Below are 15,432 nucleotides of genomic sequence, written 5' to 3' on the forward strand. Positions count from 1 at the left end.
TCTCTTTTCCCTCTGTCTCTCTCTCTCTCTCTCTCAAACACACACACACACACACACACACACAGACACATGAACCCTGACTATGGTTTTGCCCTTCTTTGCACTATCTTAGTATCACATGATGCCGTGTAAATTCCACTACCTCGCTACTTGGGTGTTCACAAGGAAAAATAAGACACGGAAAAATCTCAGCCCCATCTTTTATGACAGGTTTCAAGAGCAAGCAGGTGGGTAGGGGTAGGCACTTGGGATGCAATTATTCTAATATGTAATTGTAATGCAAGAATATAGTGACTGCCCACTGGCCTGCTGAGCTCCCTATAGAGGAGAGGACACTTGTAAGCCTGCATCAGAGACCCAAGACCATTTTGTGTCTGGTTTGTGGAGTGTGGGTGCTGCCGCTCAGTCTAACCCTTACCAGAAAGCAGCCAAGTAATGAAGAATCTGTTGATGGATCCTTTGCGGTAAGAGAGTACAGGGATTGTGATTACCGGTTTGCTGGGATAGAAACATAAATGTGAAAAGTTAAGTTACTGCTCAAGATTTCAGTGGAAGTTCTGAACAGTAATAAAGGAAGAAATGTGTACCTTGGGCCCAGGCTAGCTGTCCTGCATTCCAGTATTACATATCATGTAGTTTTTTTGGTACCTGGGATCGAACTTGGGACCTTGCACTTTTGAGGCAGGTGGCGGAACCACTGAGCGAAATCCCCGGCTCCCTATCATGTAGTTGTTGGCATGGGTTCTAGCCCTTCAGAGAAGTTGGATTTTGGTAGTGATGGAAAGTAAGGCCAAAAACTGGGCTCTGGCATTGGACTGATCCAGGTTCAAATCTGGTTGCACTTCTTTTGAGCTTTGTGGCTTCTGTTAGATTACTTCTTAGCTCCTTAGTTCCCTTACCTGTGAACAGGGATAATAATAGCACCTTTTTCACTGGATTGTTGAGATTAATGTGTTAAAAATGTAAAAGCTCTTACTGCAGTGCTTGGCAAGTAAGCAACGTGCAATCAATGGCAGTCATTAGCCATATTAGCAGGCATGAAAAATATATAGCCATACTGTGCCTTGAGGCTGTGGCTCTTATAAAACATACTTCACTTAGTGATTTAAAAACTTACCTCGTTTCTTGAGTTTCAAAATCACTTGTGTTTATGATCGCAAGGGCCATTTAGAGGGCACAACTTTTGATAACATTTAGTTGGTAGCCCCTGTTAAATTATCAGTTTAGGCACAGGAATCGGATTATGGTGTTCACATAACCACCACTGGAGAGGAAAACATTTTCTTTCGCTTAATTAAAATATATTTAGTGATATGGTATTTTATTATTCTGTAGTAAAATATATTTAGTGATGTGGTATTTTGTATTTGCATTGGGAAATTAACGATGCCTCCTTGGATTGTTTAACCATATTAGGATGATAATTTACAGTATTGATTGCCTTTCAAAGGAAAACTGATGGATAAGTTGATGAGGCTCTTGAGGATGGCCTGCTTTTACCAGTGTGTACATGTGATCATTTAATAGTTGTGTTGATCTAAAATGATATATTTTTGGAGGATGGAGCCGTTGTTATTGCATATGTTCTTACTGGGAGTATAAAGTAACATTTTAAAACATGATTTGACATGAAATTATTTTCTGGCACCAACACCGAGAGCAAGACGGTGTCTCCAGTGCTTTTTTCCCTGTTAATAGACATAAACCAATAAGCAGTCCCTTGAGGGACCTTCTGTGAGGCCAGCTGGCCTAGACTTCTGAAAATGTGTTTCTCATGGAAGTATTATCCAAAGATTTAAAAATATCAGATCCTTTTAATACACAATAAAATAAATGAGCTTACCTGTTTTGGAGTTTACTTGTGGAGGTGCAATTTTCCATGTACATAAATTTAAATGTTGTCTTCCAAATCAGGAGCACCATACTGGACCAACACAGAAAAGATGGAAAAGCGGCTACATGCTGTCCCCGCGGCCAACACTGTCAAATTCCGCTGTCCAGCTGGGGGGAATCCAACGCCGACGATGAGGTGGCTGAAAAACGGGAAAGAATTTAAGCAGGAACATCGTATTGGAGGCTATAAGGTAGAATTAAACTTTCAAAATATTGTATTTCTTAAATGTTTGCTTTTTTTTGAAAGTCCTCCAAGGTGAGCAAGAGCTAGAAGAAATGTTTTTGGAAAAAATCAGTAATTATAATTGATCGTGTTAATGTTTGATATTAAGAAAATTACCCTGGACTTGCATGCAGTTTTAAAGTACAGTCCCCATTTGCGTTTTTCTTTATATGAGGAGAGTTTAATAACAAAAAGGTCAAAAGTTGAGAGTCTGTTTTCTATATGCTTTATGGTCTGTAAAACAAAGCGATGTAGAATTTGAAAAGTTTCAGTGTAGTTGCCTTGTGTGAACAAGATTTCAGTAACAGTAGATGGACTTGGACTACAGACAGGAGTGTGAAAAATTATTCATGAACAGAACACTAGAAGATGATAGATAGAGGCAGGCCTCTGTCTTCCATCTTAGAGAAGTATAACGAGCCCCTCATCTTGTCCTGAAATTTAGTTCTTCTCATTTGGGTATTGGAAATTGACAGCATCTCCATGGAGTTATCCGTGAATGTTCCTTCAAATCTTTGCCCGTCCACTCAGCCAACATTGACTCAGCACCTCAGTGCTGGGCAGTGTCCTAGGCTCTGGGAAAACTAAAGAGGTCAGAGTGTAGGTCAGGGGCACAGTTGGCCTTGGTCCAGTGGGAGGCAGACAGTAGAGCTGGCATTCGGGGGACACTGATAAGTGTGTGAAGTCATGAGAACATCCTGTGTTCTGTGGATCTGCAAGGAGACGTAGTGTGAGCTCTCTGGGAGAAGAAGAATGAGAGATCTGGGAGAGATTTTGGGCTGAGTTGGAAGGAAGGGTATCTTGAGAAGAGATACAGCATATGGAATCTTTAAATTGTTGAATAGAGAGAGAGCTTTAAGAATTTAGCATGTGATGACTTCAGGAAGCCTTGTCATGAAATTCTTTGGTGCATTTGGAACTGAGTGGGAATATGGTTACTTCTTGCTGCATTAAAAAATTGCCCCATGCTGTAGAGCATTTAAACAGCAACATCTGTTATCTCCAGTTGCCACTGGAATCCAGGATGGGAATCCAAAGGTGGTTTAGCAGGTGCTTCTGTCTCTAGGTCTCTGCTGGGACTGTAATCAAGGTTCCAGCTAAGGCTGGGATCCTGCCTGAAGGATTAACTGGGGAAGGAACTGCACACATTGTTCTCAGGATTCACTCCCTCTCCAGTTTTTGGCTATTGGCCACCCAAAGTCCCTTGCCACGAGGGCCTCTCCATAGAGAAACTGCAAAATTGTCATCAGGCTTAGGAAGCAAGAGGAGCCAGAGAGAGAGAACAGATAGAGGAACAGAACTCACAGCCTTTTGTGCTGTGATCATGGAAGTGACCTTCTAGTACTTGTGCTGTTTTCCATTACTAAGCAGGGTGCTAGGGGGGAGATGACCCAAGGACATAAATGCCAGCATGATGGTGGTCACGGGGACCCATCTGAGAAACTTGGATCAAGGGTAAAACAGTGTGTGCTTTTGCTTAGATCCACAGTGGAGAGGAGTTCTCCATGACAGCAGAGGGATGTGTGGAAGGCCCCTCTCTCATCTGGCACACAAGCCCCACTCCGTGGTTTCCGTGGTTGCATGAGCCTCCACCCCATCTAAAAGTGCCCTGGAGCCCTTTCTATGAAATCCCACAGCCATCTTTATTTTATTTTTTGGTACCGGGGATCGAACTCAGGTCCTTGCACTTGCACAGCAGGTGGTGAAACCACTGAGCTAAATCCCCAGCCCACCACAGCCATCTCTAAAGGCTTATTCGCTTCTGCAAAATTTTTTGCCTTTGTATTTTAATGTTTAAACATTAACGCCTAAAGGCCAAAACCTGGAAGAAAATGGGGAAAGTCTATGAGTCTGTCCCTAAGATGAGGTAAGGAATGGGCCGGGGATTTAGCTCAGTGGTTTCTCTCCCTGCTGCGCAAGCTCAAGGACCAGAGTTCGATCCCCGGTACCAAAAAAAATTAGATCCCTAAGATCAGGTAAGGGGCAGGTAAGTGTGAAAGGGGTGTAAGGCAAGGCTGGATGGTGAGTGCCTTTGAAACTTGCACGTGGAAATACTTCAGTCATCTGCAACTCCTGCTTGTTGATGAAAGCGGGAGGCAGAGGAGGGATTTGTCCTTTTGATTTTAGTTCAGTCTTTAGATTAAGTATAATGAGATCGGCAGGTTGGCTCTTTTTTAAAAAAGCAAAAAAAAAATTTAAAAAGACGAAAGATTTCATTAGGTGGCACTGGTTGGAAAGGAAGAGTTAAAGCATTAAATTTGTGGCATCTGGGATTATTTTAACCACCCTGTAAACACATTGAAAGCTCCTGTAATGGATGCAGCTTCAATGATTTATTTAAATATAATTTAAGTAGAACAGTGGTCAAAATCCTGGTGGTTAACTGATTCTGTGCATTAAGATAGTCTTGTAAATAAGTACAAAGAGAGCTCATGAACCCACAGGGACTCCCAATCTCAAAATAAATAAGAACAACATCATTATTATGGATAAGGAGCTTTTTGCAAATCTGAATTAGTGATTACAAATATGCTGAAAGACTAGGGGAGCTTGATGAGGAAATGCTGCTTGATTTTGAACAGGTGCAGTTCAGTTTTAATTATTTATACAACATTCTGTTAAGTGAAGAGCACCTACAGTATGTTCTCAAAGCAAGACAAAGAACCCTTTGCAGATGTCTCCAGCCCACAAGGGCACACATGACCAGAATGCTTTTCTTGGTTTAAGTTTGAGCCATTTCTGGAGGGAAAGAGAAATAGAATGTGTGGGGACAAAAATCTTAAGTATATTTTGCTTTACAAAACAAAAAAGGCCAAGGGAGTAGAGTTCTACACCTATGGAATGCAGGAACCTGGCTGGTGGTAACTGGGGGCTGCTTGTTGTCCTTCCAGACTTTCTCTGGTGAGGAGGAGGCTGGGGCAGTGGGGGTGAGGTGGCCTGGGAGGGAGGTGAGCCTGTCGGATGCAGATGGTTGCATAAGGCATTTGCACAACAGTGGTGGTGCTGGACATTCATTTGGGGGAGCCTGGAAACTCAGCAGCCTGGGACTTGAAAAGGAAAAACTGGAGCTCTTATCTCCTGGGAAAATTCAGGTATCTAAAGCACAATCCATCTTAAAGGGGTATGTTCAACCAGCCCCAGCTATCCTGGCAGGAAGCCATGGGAAGTCCCTCAAGCCACACCTACCAATAGTCCGGGCATCCCACTCTGGGCCAGTTTTTTGTCTGGTGTGCTTCAGGCTCACAGCCCTGGGCAGGGCCTCATAGGGCAGCATGTAGGGAGCTCGGGCCCTGGTATGGGTCTTTCCTTCTGATAATTTCTTCACTACCTACATAAACTTTTTTTAGTATATGTGTTGCCGAAGCGAGCACATTAACTTTTAAAGAGGTGTGCCTCTGAGCATTAGAGATGAGGAGCTACATTGTGCAATTTGTAGTTCTCATTCTGCAGCACGTCCTTCAAAGCAGAGACCTAACTGAAGCAGAGGGGCTATCACCTCTGATCTGCTTCTCTGAACCCTTTTTGTCACAAGTGAAGCAGAGTGTCAGGTTTTCCAAGAAATATTTTTCCAGAGCCAAGAGCTGACAATTTCTACAAACAAAGGTTTGTTATTTCTGCGAGTTTTTCCTTTGTTTCATAAATCTGCTCATTTCCTAAACTGTGGTTGTACTTTGATGGCTGAGCTGTCCTTCCAGCTCTTTCTGCGTGTTTAAACAGGGCACCGTGGCTCTTCTCTGCCATATTACAACTTGTTTTGGAGTGGTATGCACATGGGACAAGTGAAGGGAAAACAGAAAACCAAAGCGAAGTCAGAGAGAATTATGAAATGGTACAGAAAGCTCATTTTAATGAAAATGACCTGTGGAACTGTTTGGTATTTTATGGCTCAGTCTTATTTATCACAGAGCTCCTGCTGAGCCCTCCTTAGGTGATTAAGAGTCAGGTTATTATTTTCTTTAGTGTGTGTGCAGAGGCTAGTTGAATGTTGAACTGAGGTGTAATTAATTTACTATAGTAGTGAAGCTTGACTTGAGGCGTGACTCTGTCTTCCTAATGGTGCTTATTCATAGACTTTTACATCGTTTTACCCAGGGACCATTTTGTAAGCTCTTTGTGCCTCAGGTCTCCTACCTTAAAATGAGATGATTGGACAATCTTGAATATCTCGTCCCTTCTCACTCTAAGAACTGTTTTTCCTCTAAGGACCATAATGTAGCGATAGCCATTTTTCATCTTAACGGCACAGATTTTTTTTCTTTTAATAAGAGATTACTTTCATGGCTAGATATTTTATAGGATTTAGAACATTATTACAAAGTAATACAAAAAAGCAAGAAGATAACTGTAATAATAGACCACCTCATTTTTAGATAATGACTCACTTTTAGATAATGATTCTTAAAAACCATTTTTGATGTCACTTCTTGGTGTTCACCAGAGACCAAGAGAGATCACAAGACAGGCTTCCCCACTGTGGCTGTGAAATTGGCAAAAAGCCCACAGCACCAAGTCTCCTAAGGTTGAAAGTCCCATGGAGCCCCTCAGTAGAGAGCAAAGGACTTGTTGAGTGTGGACTGTTCATTTCCAACCATATTTCCCGTATAAGAAGAAACAACTTTCATTATAATCACTACTAAACTGGCTGGTTTGATGCATAGGTTATTCACATTTTCTAGGTTACTTAAATGTCATTTGAAAACATTTTTCAGTGTGTGTGTGCATGTGTGTGTGTGTGTGTGTGTGTGTGTGTGTGTTGCTGGGGATCAAACCCACGGCCTTGCATATGCTAGGCAAGGGCTGTACCACTGACCTACATCCCCAGCTTTGCAAGTGTTTAGGGAGAAAATCACGACTAACATGCTAACGGATTATACATCTCTAATCCTGAGATCCAAAATCTGAGATAGGGCCGGGAATTTAGCTCAGTGGTTTTGCCACCTGCTGCGCAAGCTCAAGGACCCGAGTTCGATCCCTGGTACCAAAAAAAAAAACAAAAAAAACCCCCCAAATCTGGGATACTCTGAAACCTGAATTTTTTTGAGTGCTGACATGATGCTGTAGGTGGAAGATTCCACACATGACCTCATGAGATAGGTCAGAGTCAAAATGGAAGAGCACCAAAAATATTGTATAAAATTACCTTCACGCTACGTGCATAGGTGCATAGGAAGCATGAATAAATTTCATGTTTACACTTGGGCCTCAAGATACCTCACTGAGTATATGCACATATTCCACAATCTTTAAAAAAAAAAAAGCAGCTGAAATCCAAAACACTTCTGATCTTAAGCATTTTGGATAAGAGATACTCAACCTGTATTAATCTATTGTAGTTTACTGAGATTTTTTTCTCAGCCAAGCCACCTTCAGCTTTAATCCCAGATTGAGTGTTCTGTGATAGGGATAAGAGTATGCTGGTATCAGGCGACTTTGCTGTTTTGCCTGTATTGTGACATTGCCAAGTGCCTCCCTTGCATGACACCGAGTTCTTTCACAACCTCAAGAGGTAGGTAGGTGGGCATTGTCATCTTTTGTGATGATAGTTTGTCATATGCCTCATTGGTGGCAGAGCCGTCATCTGACCCAGGTGATTTTACACTAGTTTATGGTCTTGATAAATGGCTTCCTTCAAACGTGGCTCCAGTGTTATATAAAAACACTGTTACTACTAAGTCAGAATCATAATAGAAGTAACATCTCCTCAAGAGCATGCAAATACATTTCAGCCCAAGGAATACTGTTTTTTGAGAACAAAGTTGGGGATATGATCCTGCTGTCCCAACTTCCATGACATCTATGGGTTACTTGTTTTAATTGTGGTAAAATAGCCATAGTATAAAATTTACCATTTAAATCACTTTTTTTTTTTTGGCACCGGGAATTGAACTTGGGTCCTTGCGCTTGTGGGGCAGGCGCCACTGAGCTAAATCCGTGGCCCCATTTAAATCACTTTTAAGTTCAGTAGACATTAATTATATTCAGAATGTTGTGCAACCATTACTACTATTTCCAAAACGTTTTCATCACCTCTAACAGAAGCTCTACATTAAATTCTATGGTTATTCCCTATTTTCTCTCCTGTAGCCCTTGAATCTTCAATGCTACCTTTTGTCTATGAATTTGCTTATTCTAAATAACTTCTTACAATCATAGAAGTAAGTGGAATCATAGGCTGCTTGTCTTTCTGTGCCTAGCTTATTTCCTTAACATAATATGTTCAGGGATCATCTATGGTATAGCGCAAGTCAAAACAATTCACTTTTATGGCTGAATAATATTGCATTGTGTGGCTATACTGTGGCCTATTTTAAGTATTCATCTGTTGACAGACATTGGTTGCTTGGCTGTTGTGAATAATGTTGCATTTGGTATATAAGTATTTGTCTGAGTCCTTACTTTCAATTCATGGGGGTATATACCGAGGAATGGAATTGCTGAATCATACAGCAGTTCTGTTTAGCTTTTTGTTTTATTTTTGGTACCAGGGATTGAACTCGGGACCCTGCACTTGAGAGGCTGGCGCCGGAACCACTAAGCTAAATCCCTGGCCCTCTGTTTAGCTTTTTGAGGAAGATAATGAGATATTCAAAGAGCCAATTCAAAAGGTGGTAGATGTCTTGCTGCCACACACCTTGTGAGCATCTTCAGGCAACAGGCATCTGAGAGATCAGACTTTTGGGATTTATTTTCCATCTCCTCTGGAGAAACCCTGTTTACTGAGAGGAGGGAAGAGTTTCTGCCACAGGTCCTAGATCAGAGGTGGATCCAGTGCACGTGTGTTATTTGTTTTTCTTTTAAGACAAAAGATGTTAATGTAGTTGTTTTTCTAAATTAAACCTCAGTATTCAGGTTTAATTGCAGTGTTGGCACTTCGTGATAAATACGTGGGTTTTGGGTTGCAGTTTGGGCACTCGACTGTAGAAGGTTCACCATCACTGCCCTGGATGATCAGCTGGCTCGGCCCTGTTCTCTGGACACCTCCTGAAAAGCAAACTTCCGTCAGTGTGGAGCTTAAGCATTAACAGGTGTTTACCTTCACATCTGTGTGATAAGCAGCTGCAAGTGCCACAGTCCTTGACACATGCAAGCCCAGCTTGTGGAAGCATGTGCGGAAGGAATAGTTTGGAGTCCCCAGACTCCTGCTGGAAGTGGGGTTTGGGAATGGCATAGTAAAATTTTACGCATTTTAATAACTGGTCTGTGTTGAACTTTAGTCTGTGGGGCAAGAGTTGCAAGGAATTGCTGTCTACCTGAGTGAACTGGGCCCTGGTATTGGTGAAAAAAAGTCATGGGTGGATTTACCTTTGCATAGACACAGTGTTAGACTTAGCACAGAGTATGGCTCCCGGGTGTTTGTTCCACTTACTATTGAACACCTGGGTATTTGGAAATGTCTGAATATTTTTTGCAATGTGAAAACCAAACATCCAGGTGACAGCCTGGGTCTTTGACCTTTGGCTTTTCACCTATGTGTTTTTTGGTGCCACAGAGACTAAATCTACATTTCCAGTTATCACCTGAAGGTAGCTGGGGATTTAACAGGCACGCTGAGAGATTTTGGTAACAGAATTCTGAAAAAACTTGTCTAAGCCACTTTTTGTCTTTGAATTGACAGGGTGTGGAATGTTTGTGGAATTTACTTTTGTACAAGTAAGAGAGTTCAGGCCCTTAGCTTCGATCTGCTTTGTTTCAATATTGAAATGTTATTTTTAAAAGACTTTAATGAACATGTTTTTGAAGCTCCACGCTCTCTAATTCTGTTACTTGGGCGATGGAAAATAATGATGAATGCCACAAAGATTTGGCCGTGGGCAGGAATGCAGACAGAGAATTGTACATGTGTTGGTTGCTGCAGGCTATCTCTTCGCTTTTGCAAGGTTCTGTAACCTAGGATCTAATACTCACCGCAGAGCTGTTGTGTTTTACTTTTCTGTTGCGTATGAGATTTCTGTTTAAGTATGGAAAGTGCAAATGAAAAAAACCAACTAAACAATGTTCATAATCCTTCCATTTAATTATGTAAAGTAAATTGCTGACAAGTTGGCATATTGTCTTCCTGATTTTAGGCTTGTTCATACAGCCATGCTTATAGCTTAGGGTCTATGGGCATGTATTGGGGTGTGCAATGTGTGTATCATTTTACAAAATGGAATCATGAATATACTTGTCTTCAACCTTTTTTTCTTCTATCAGATACTATATAATGATATCTTAGCAGTTCTGAACATAAGAATACCTTTATTCTTCTAGTGACTATATATGGTTTGGTTATAATGAACTATATATTAGGTTACATGGGACAAACTGTACTTTATTAATGATTTTTGTGTGTGTGTATTGAACCCAGGGCCTTGCGCATTCTGGGCAGTGTGCTCTGCCACTGAGCTACATCCCCAGCTGAATGACTCTCTTCTTGATGGATTCCATTATCTTGTTGCAAAGAGTGCTTGAAGCAACAGTTTTGCTCATGTGCCATGAAGGAATTGTGGTATTTTCTGTGGGCTAGATTTCCTAGAAGTGGCATTAACCAGGTCAAAAAATATATGTATTACTAACTTTAATGGTACCATCAAATTATTTTGCCAAAATTTTTGTTCTCAATTTCTGTTCCCATTTTCAACTTAAGTCCATATTTATCTCCATTTTCACCAAGTACTGAATGACATGATCTTTCTAATTTTTGTTAATCAGCTGTTGAATAGCAGTGTCTCATTATTCTTGTTTTCATTTGCATTTCCCTGATTGTTAATGAGGTTGTGCATCTTTTCATATGTTTATTGGGTATTTACAATCCCTGTTCTGTGAAAGCAGAGGTGGCACACAGCATCATTTGACCTAACTGGGAAATAATTGTAGCACGATGATCTGGGAAATTAAAACACACACACACACACACACACACACTCTCTCTCTCTCTCTCACACTCTGGAGGGTGTGTCTTACATTTTTGTTAGAAGGGTTGTCTCTTTAGGGTTACATAAAAGCTTAGTATAGAAACATAGTGATTTAGTAAACCCCAAAACTCTGCACCTTCGTTTCCCATTTTTATAGAGTTACTGTTCCATTCATTTAGCTTGCTGTTAAGTAGCCACTAATTAACAGTAGGATATCCCCTACAAAAGTGTTGAAAGCCCTACTGTTGGCAGCTTCTAAGGATGTCCATTTGGAAAATGCCACAGCTCATAATTTGCAATTGGTGGCATGTCAAAGACTCAAATACTGGAGCAGTGGTATGAGAAAATAAATATTAACATCACATGGGGCAGTATTGAGTACCAAGGCTCTAGAAGGGTGGAAACATCCTGTTTGGTAAATATACTTCTCATCATAGAAGCATTTTATCAGTGTTAACTTATTAATATTTGTAGTGCATCTCCAGTAAGTAAATATTCAGGGAGTATGGTCTCTTGAAGAGGAACCTTACATAGAATGCCATACCCTCAACAAGAGACTGGCTGCCCATATTCCCTTGGGACAAAACAGGCAGCTGCCAGGCTGAGCTGTGTATGCCAATATTTAATGTCTTGGGCCTAGGCAGATGATGTTCCCTCTCCATGTGGTTCAGGTTCAGTTCCATTTGGAATTCGTTGTGTGCCAAATCTGGATCCAAGCGCAAGAAAGACATTGACAGTTTGGATGGGGTCCAGAAATAGGCACTGTGGTGATTAAGGGCTTAGGGGCATGACATTTGAGCGGGGGCTCAAAGAACTTAGTATTTACAGCAGGGCTACATGCTGGATTACATGGTTTGGTGACGTTGGGGCCTGTGGCTGCATCCCTAAGTTACCCTTCATGTGACAGGTTCTTCAGTGACAAGGATAAAGCCACTTCTGATAGCCCTGAGAGCTTGGGTAAGGTACCCACCATGTGGGCCTATCTACCTCCAGTTAAGTCAAGGAGCTAGTGCCTGCTTCTCCCATCCTCTGTGCATTGCAGCTCCAGATAGCACTCAGAGGCCAGCATATAGAAAGTTCTCTTAGTACACTGGAAAATTTGGTATGCACACCTCCTTCAGAGTACCCATCATGTGTGAGAGGGCTTCTCTCCTAAGGGGAGACCCAGTGCCATGTGTTGGTTCTCTTACAAGTTGTGGCCCAGCCAAGAACACAAAGCGAATCTTCTGTGAGTACAGACCTTCTCGGTTGTAGATCAGATGCCCTCAGATCTATTTTACTGCTAGATACACATCTCACTTACAACAGTGAGAATCAGTTTTCCTATCACCAGATCCGTGATGTTGGACTCTGAGACAAGCTCCATAACTGTGCAGGGGCCTGGTAGCACCTGAGAGGGTGACTACCTAGGGTCATGTTTTTGAACCTAGGACTTTTTACTGTACACAACTCTTGTTATTTTTTAATTTTTAAAACGGCCTCACTAAGTTGCTCAGACTGGGCTCTACTGGCCATCCTCCTGCCTCAGCCTCCAAGAGAGTGGCATTACAAGTGTGCACTACCATGCCAGGCCTCAAAACTCATTCTTAACTCATTGCTTGTGCTCTGTTAGAAGAGTCCAGCCTTCACTCAGCGATCCTTCATAAGACTGTCCGTGACGAACAGTGATCTTGTTTTTGAGCTTAACAGCTGTAACTGTACTTTGCAGTCATGGCTTGCATAGAATAGAGTAACTGACTTGAAAACATTGGTGCTGTAGTGGGCTCTTACAATCTCTTATCTCTGTTGGCAGGCCGATCACTGGGCCTGCTTACTCTGCCCTTGGGTTTTTATAATGGACTACTTATTGGATAATTTTCTTCATTCTCCAGTTTAGTTCCTTGAATCACTCATGTGCTTGTGAAAGCTCTGTTTGTATTATTGGTTTTTGTGTGATTAAGGCTGAAGACACTTGCAGTGCTCAGGGTATCATTCAGGTCAGTTGAAATTCCTGAAATGATAGTTGCAATTATTAGGCCTAGGCTTTTTAAAAATTTTTTCTTTGCATTTCTCTGGAGTGCCTTTTTCAATATTCCCAAGAATGATTTGGAAAGAAATATTAAATCTCTGAATTCTAAAAGATACTGAAATTTGCACCTTGTCCTAGTAATGAAAACTTATACTTGTTAAAAATTATGAGGCTACTGAAATATTTTCAAAAGGTGAGGACATTAGAATCTAGTCTGTTTGCATATTGACAGAACTGTGGGTAGGAGTCACACTAGCTTATTTGACATGTGCTGCTGCTTATCTTTGCAAAGTCTCAAGGACTGCAAACAGGTGGATATAGAACTTTTAAATTTTGTAAGGATTCATTGCTCCCATATTTTGGAATTCTGGATATATCAGGAACATGTAACCACTATTCAGCCACTCCCAGGGATGGAAGGGACGGACCTGTGTTTCCGGTTGAGACATCTTGAGACTTCCAGATAGCATCTGAGAGCCATGAAGAAAGAAATGTAGGGCTTTCAAACCAGATAGCTCCAGGAGGAATAGAAGTACTTGCCTCATGGGCTCTGTGGGAGAATTAAATTATTGAAGGCAGGAGGGGAGTGTTCAAGGCAATGCCTGGCACAGGTAGTGCTTACTGGTATTGATACTACGAGGTCCCTGGGTGCTACAAGGGCCAAGGAGAGCCAGTGGATGTGTGACCCGGTAGCTCACCTGCTCTGGGGCATTGATACTGTGTGGACCTCCTGTCACTTGGGTTCTCCCGGATGACCCCTGAAACCCATGACAGTGGCAGACCCACTCTGATATCCCTGAATGCCACTGTATATCCTGATGTGTCAGTGTCTGCCTCACAGGTGTTCATATGGTGAGGATCAGGATTTTCACGTTAATTATGAGGACTATTTAGAATGTAGACAATGCCCAGCTTCTCCTTCTTTTCTTTCTTTTTTTCCTTTTGGTGCTGGGGATTGAACCCAGGGCAGTGCACATATTAAGTATGTACTCTACCACTGAGCTATCTCCCAACCCCAACCAACTGCATTCTAAATTAAGAAAGCAAAGTATCTGGTATTCTGTGCTAAGATGGTTAAATAACCACCTTTACTTTTATCTTTTCAGGTACGAAACCAGCACTGGAGCCTTATTATGGAAAGTGTGGTCCCATCTGACAAAGGCAATTATACCTGTGTGGTGGAGAATGAATACGGCTCCATCAATCACACATATCACCTCGATGTTGTTGGTGAGTTTGCTTCCCCTTGTGCGGCAGCTGTGTACCTTGTATTCTAGATTCAGTTATTTGAAACTGCAAAAGTGCATCTTGTTTCTCCCAAGTGTTTAAGGAGAATTGGTTTGTTTTCCTTCTTTCTGCACACAAGCTGTCACTTGAGAAGGATTCTTCTGTCACTGACAATGTTCTCTTTCCTGATTACCCAGGCTTTATGGATTTTGTGCGATCCTCTTGGTTCCCAAGCATCATCTTTTATAAGGTGGACATGTGCGAAATGTCTGGAAGCTGAGATTACTGTGAAAAATGGTAGTGTGTGCAGGGTGAAGGGGTCAGACAAAATGTACAAGAACGTTGTTTTTAGAAGAGAGGTAAAACTACCTAAAGAAGGGCAACTGTGTCATGTAGAATGAAGAGTAAAGAAAAAGGTATTATGACTGAGCCTATAGCTGTCTATTAAAAGGTCAACACCGAGGGGCTGGCCCTTCACTTCCATCGAAAGAAAGTTGTAAGACACCACCAGTTCAGTGTCTACTCCTGGAAGGTACTTTCTCTGTGAAAAGGGAACCACACATACGTGTTTATAAATAGGTTTTTGTCAGAGTGCACAGATAAATAAGCCACTTCAGTTAAACTTCTTAAAGATCACATAGCCTGTTGTCTTGGAAAGTCAAATTTCTTCCAAGTTTTGCCTGTTATGATGGGTTTTTATTGTAACTGATGAAGAAAAGGTGTTTCTGTCTCAGAGAATTTCCGACCCGTGAATCTGCTCCTGCCACCTGTCACATTGTCACATTGTGCAGGGGTGGTGGGTTAAGATCTCTTCTGTGTTGCAGCTGTTTCTCTGACTCTTCACCTCATATGACTCGCAATCTGCTGCCTGTCCTTAGGCCATTTCTTTGGGTTACCTGATTGATGTGCCCTTCCCTACACGTAGGTTACTGACTTCTGCTAAAGATTTAACTCAAAGCTCACAAGAATTTATTTTACTTTAATGTGACTGTCGGTAATGCCAGAAACACATGCCCACCCACTGTGCTCTATAAACAAGTCTCTCCTGCATCATTTCGCCTGCATGTGCCCCTGGCATTATCTCACTCCTGGGTTTTTCTTTCCCTTTCACAAAATGTAACCTCTTTGAAGAAAGAGATTCCATAGATATTTGGATCGCCCAAAGAGCCACTAACTAAAAACCTTTC

General features: G+C 41.7%; 1 protein-coding gene across 15 annotated transcripts in view; it reads left to right on the plus strand.

Moving 5' to 3' along the window:
* Fgfr2 (fibroblast growth factor receptor 2) overlaps positions 1 to 15,432 on the plus strand; it is a 105,443-nt gene that overhangs the window by 36,139 nt on the left and 53,872 nt on the right. For all 15 annotated transcript variants that reach the window (XM_004838805.4, XM_004838801.4, XM_004838803.4 and 12 more), the window contains 2 exons: positions 1,915 to 2,084; positions 14,125 to 14,248. In XM_004838805.4, coding sequence (XP_004838862.1) covers positions 1,915 to 2,084; positions 14,125 to 14,248 — 294 coding nt within the window. The remainder of the gene's footprint in view (positions 1 to 1,914; positions 2,085 to 14,124; positions 14,249 to 15,432) is intronic.

This window comes from Heterocephalus glaber, unplaced genomic scaffold (assembly GCF_053883595.1).
Source record: "Heterocephalus glaber isolate CG9 unplaced genomic scaffold, H.glaber_assembly_v1.0 deba00001497, whole genome shotgun sequence".
In the NCBI taxonomy this organism is placed as follows: domain Eukaryota; kingdom Metazoa; phylum Chordata; class Mammalia; order Rodentia; family Bathyergidae; genus Heterocephalus; species Heterocephalus glaber.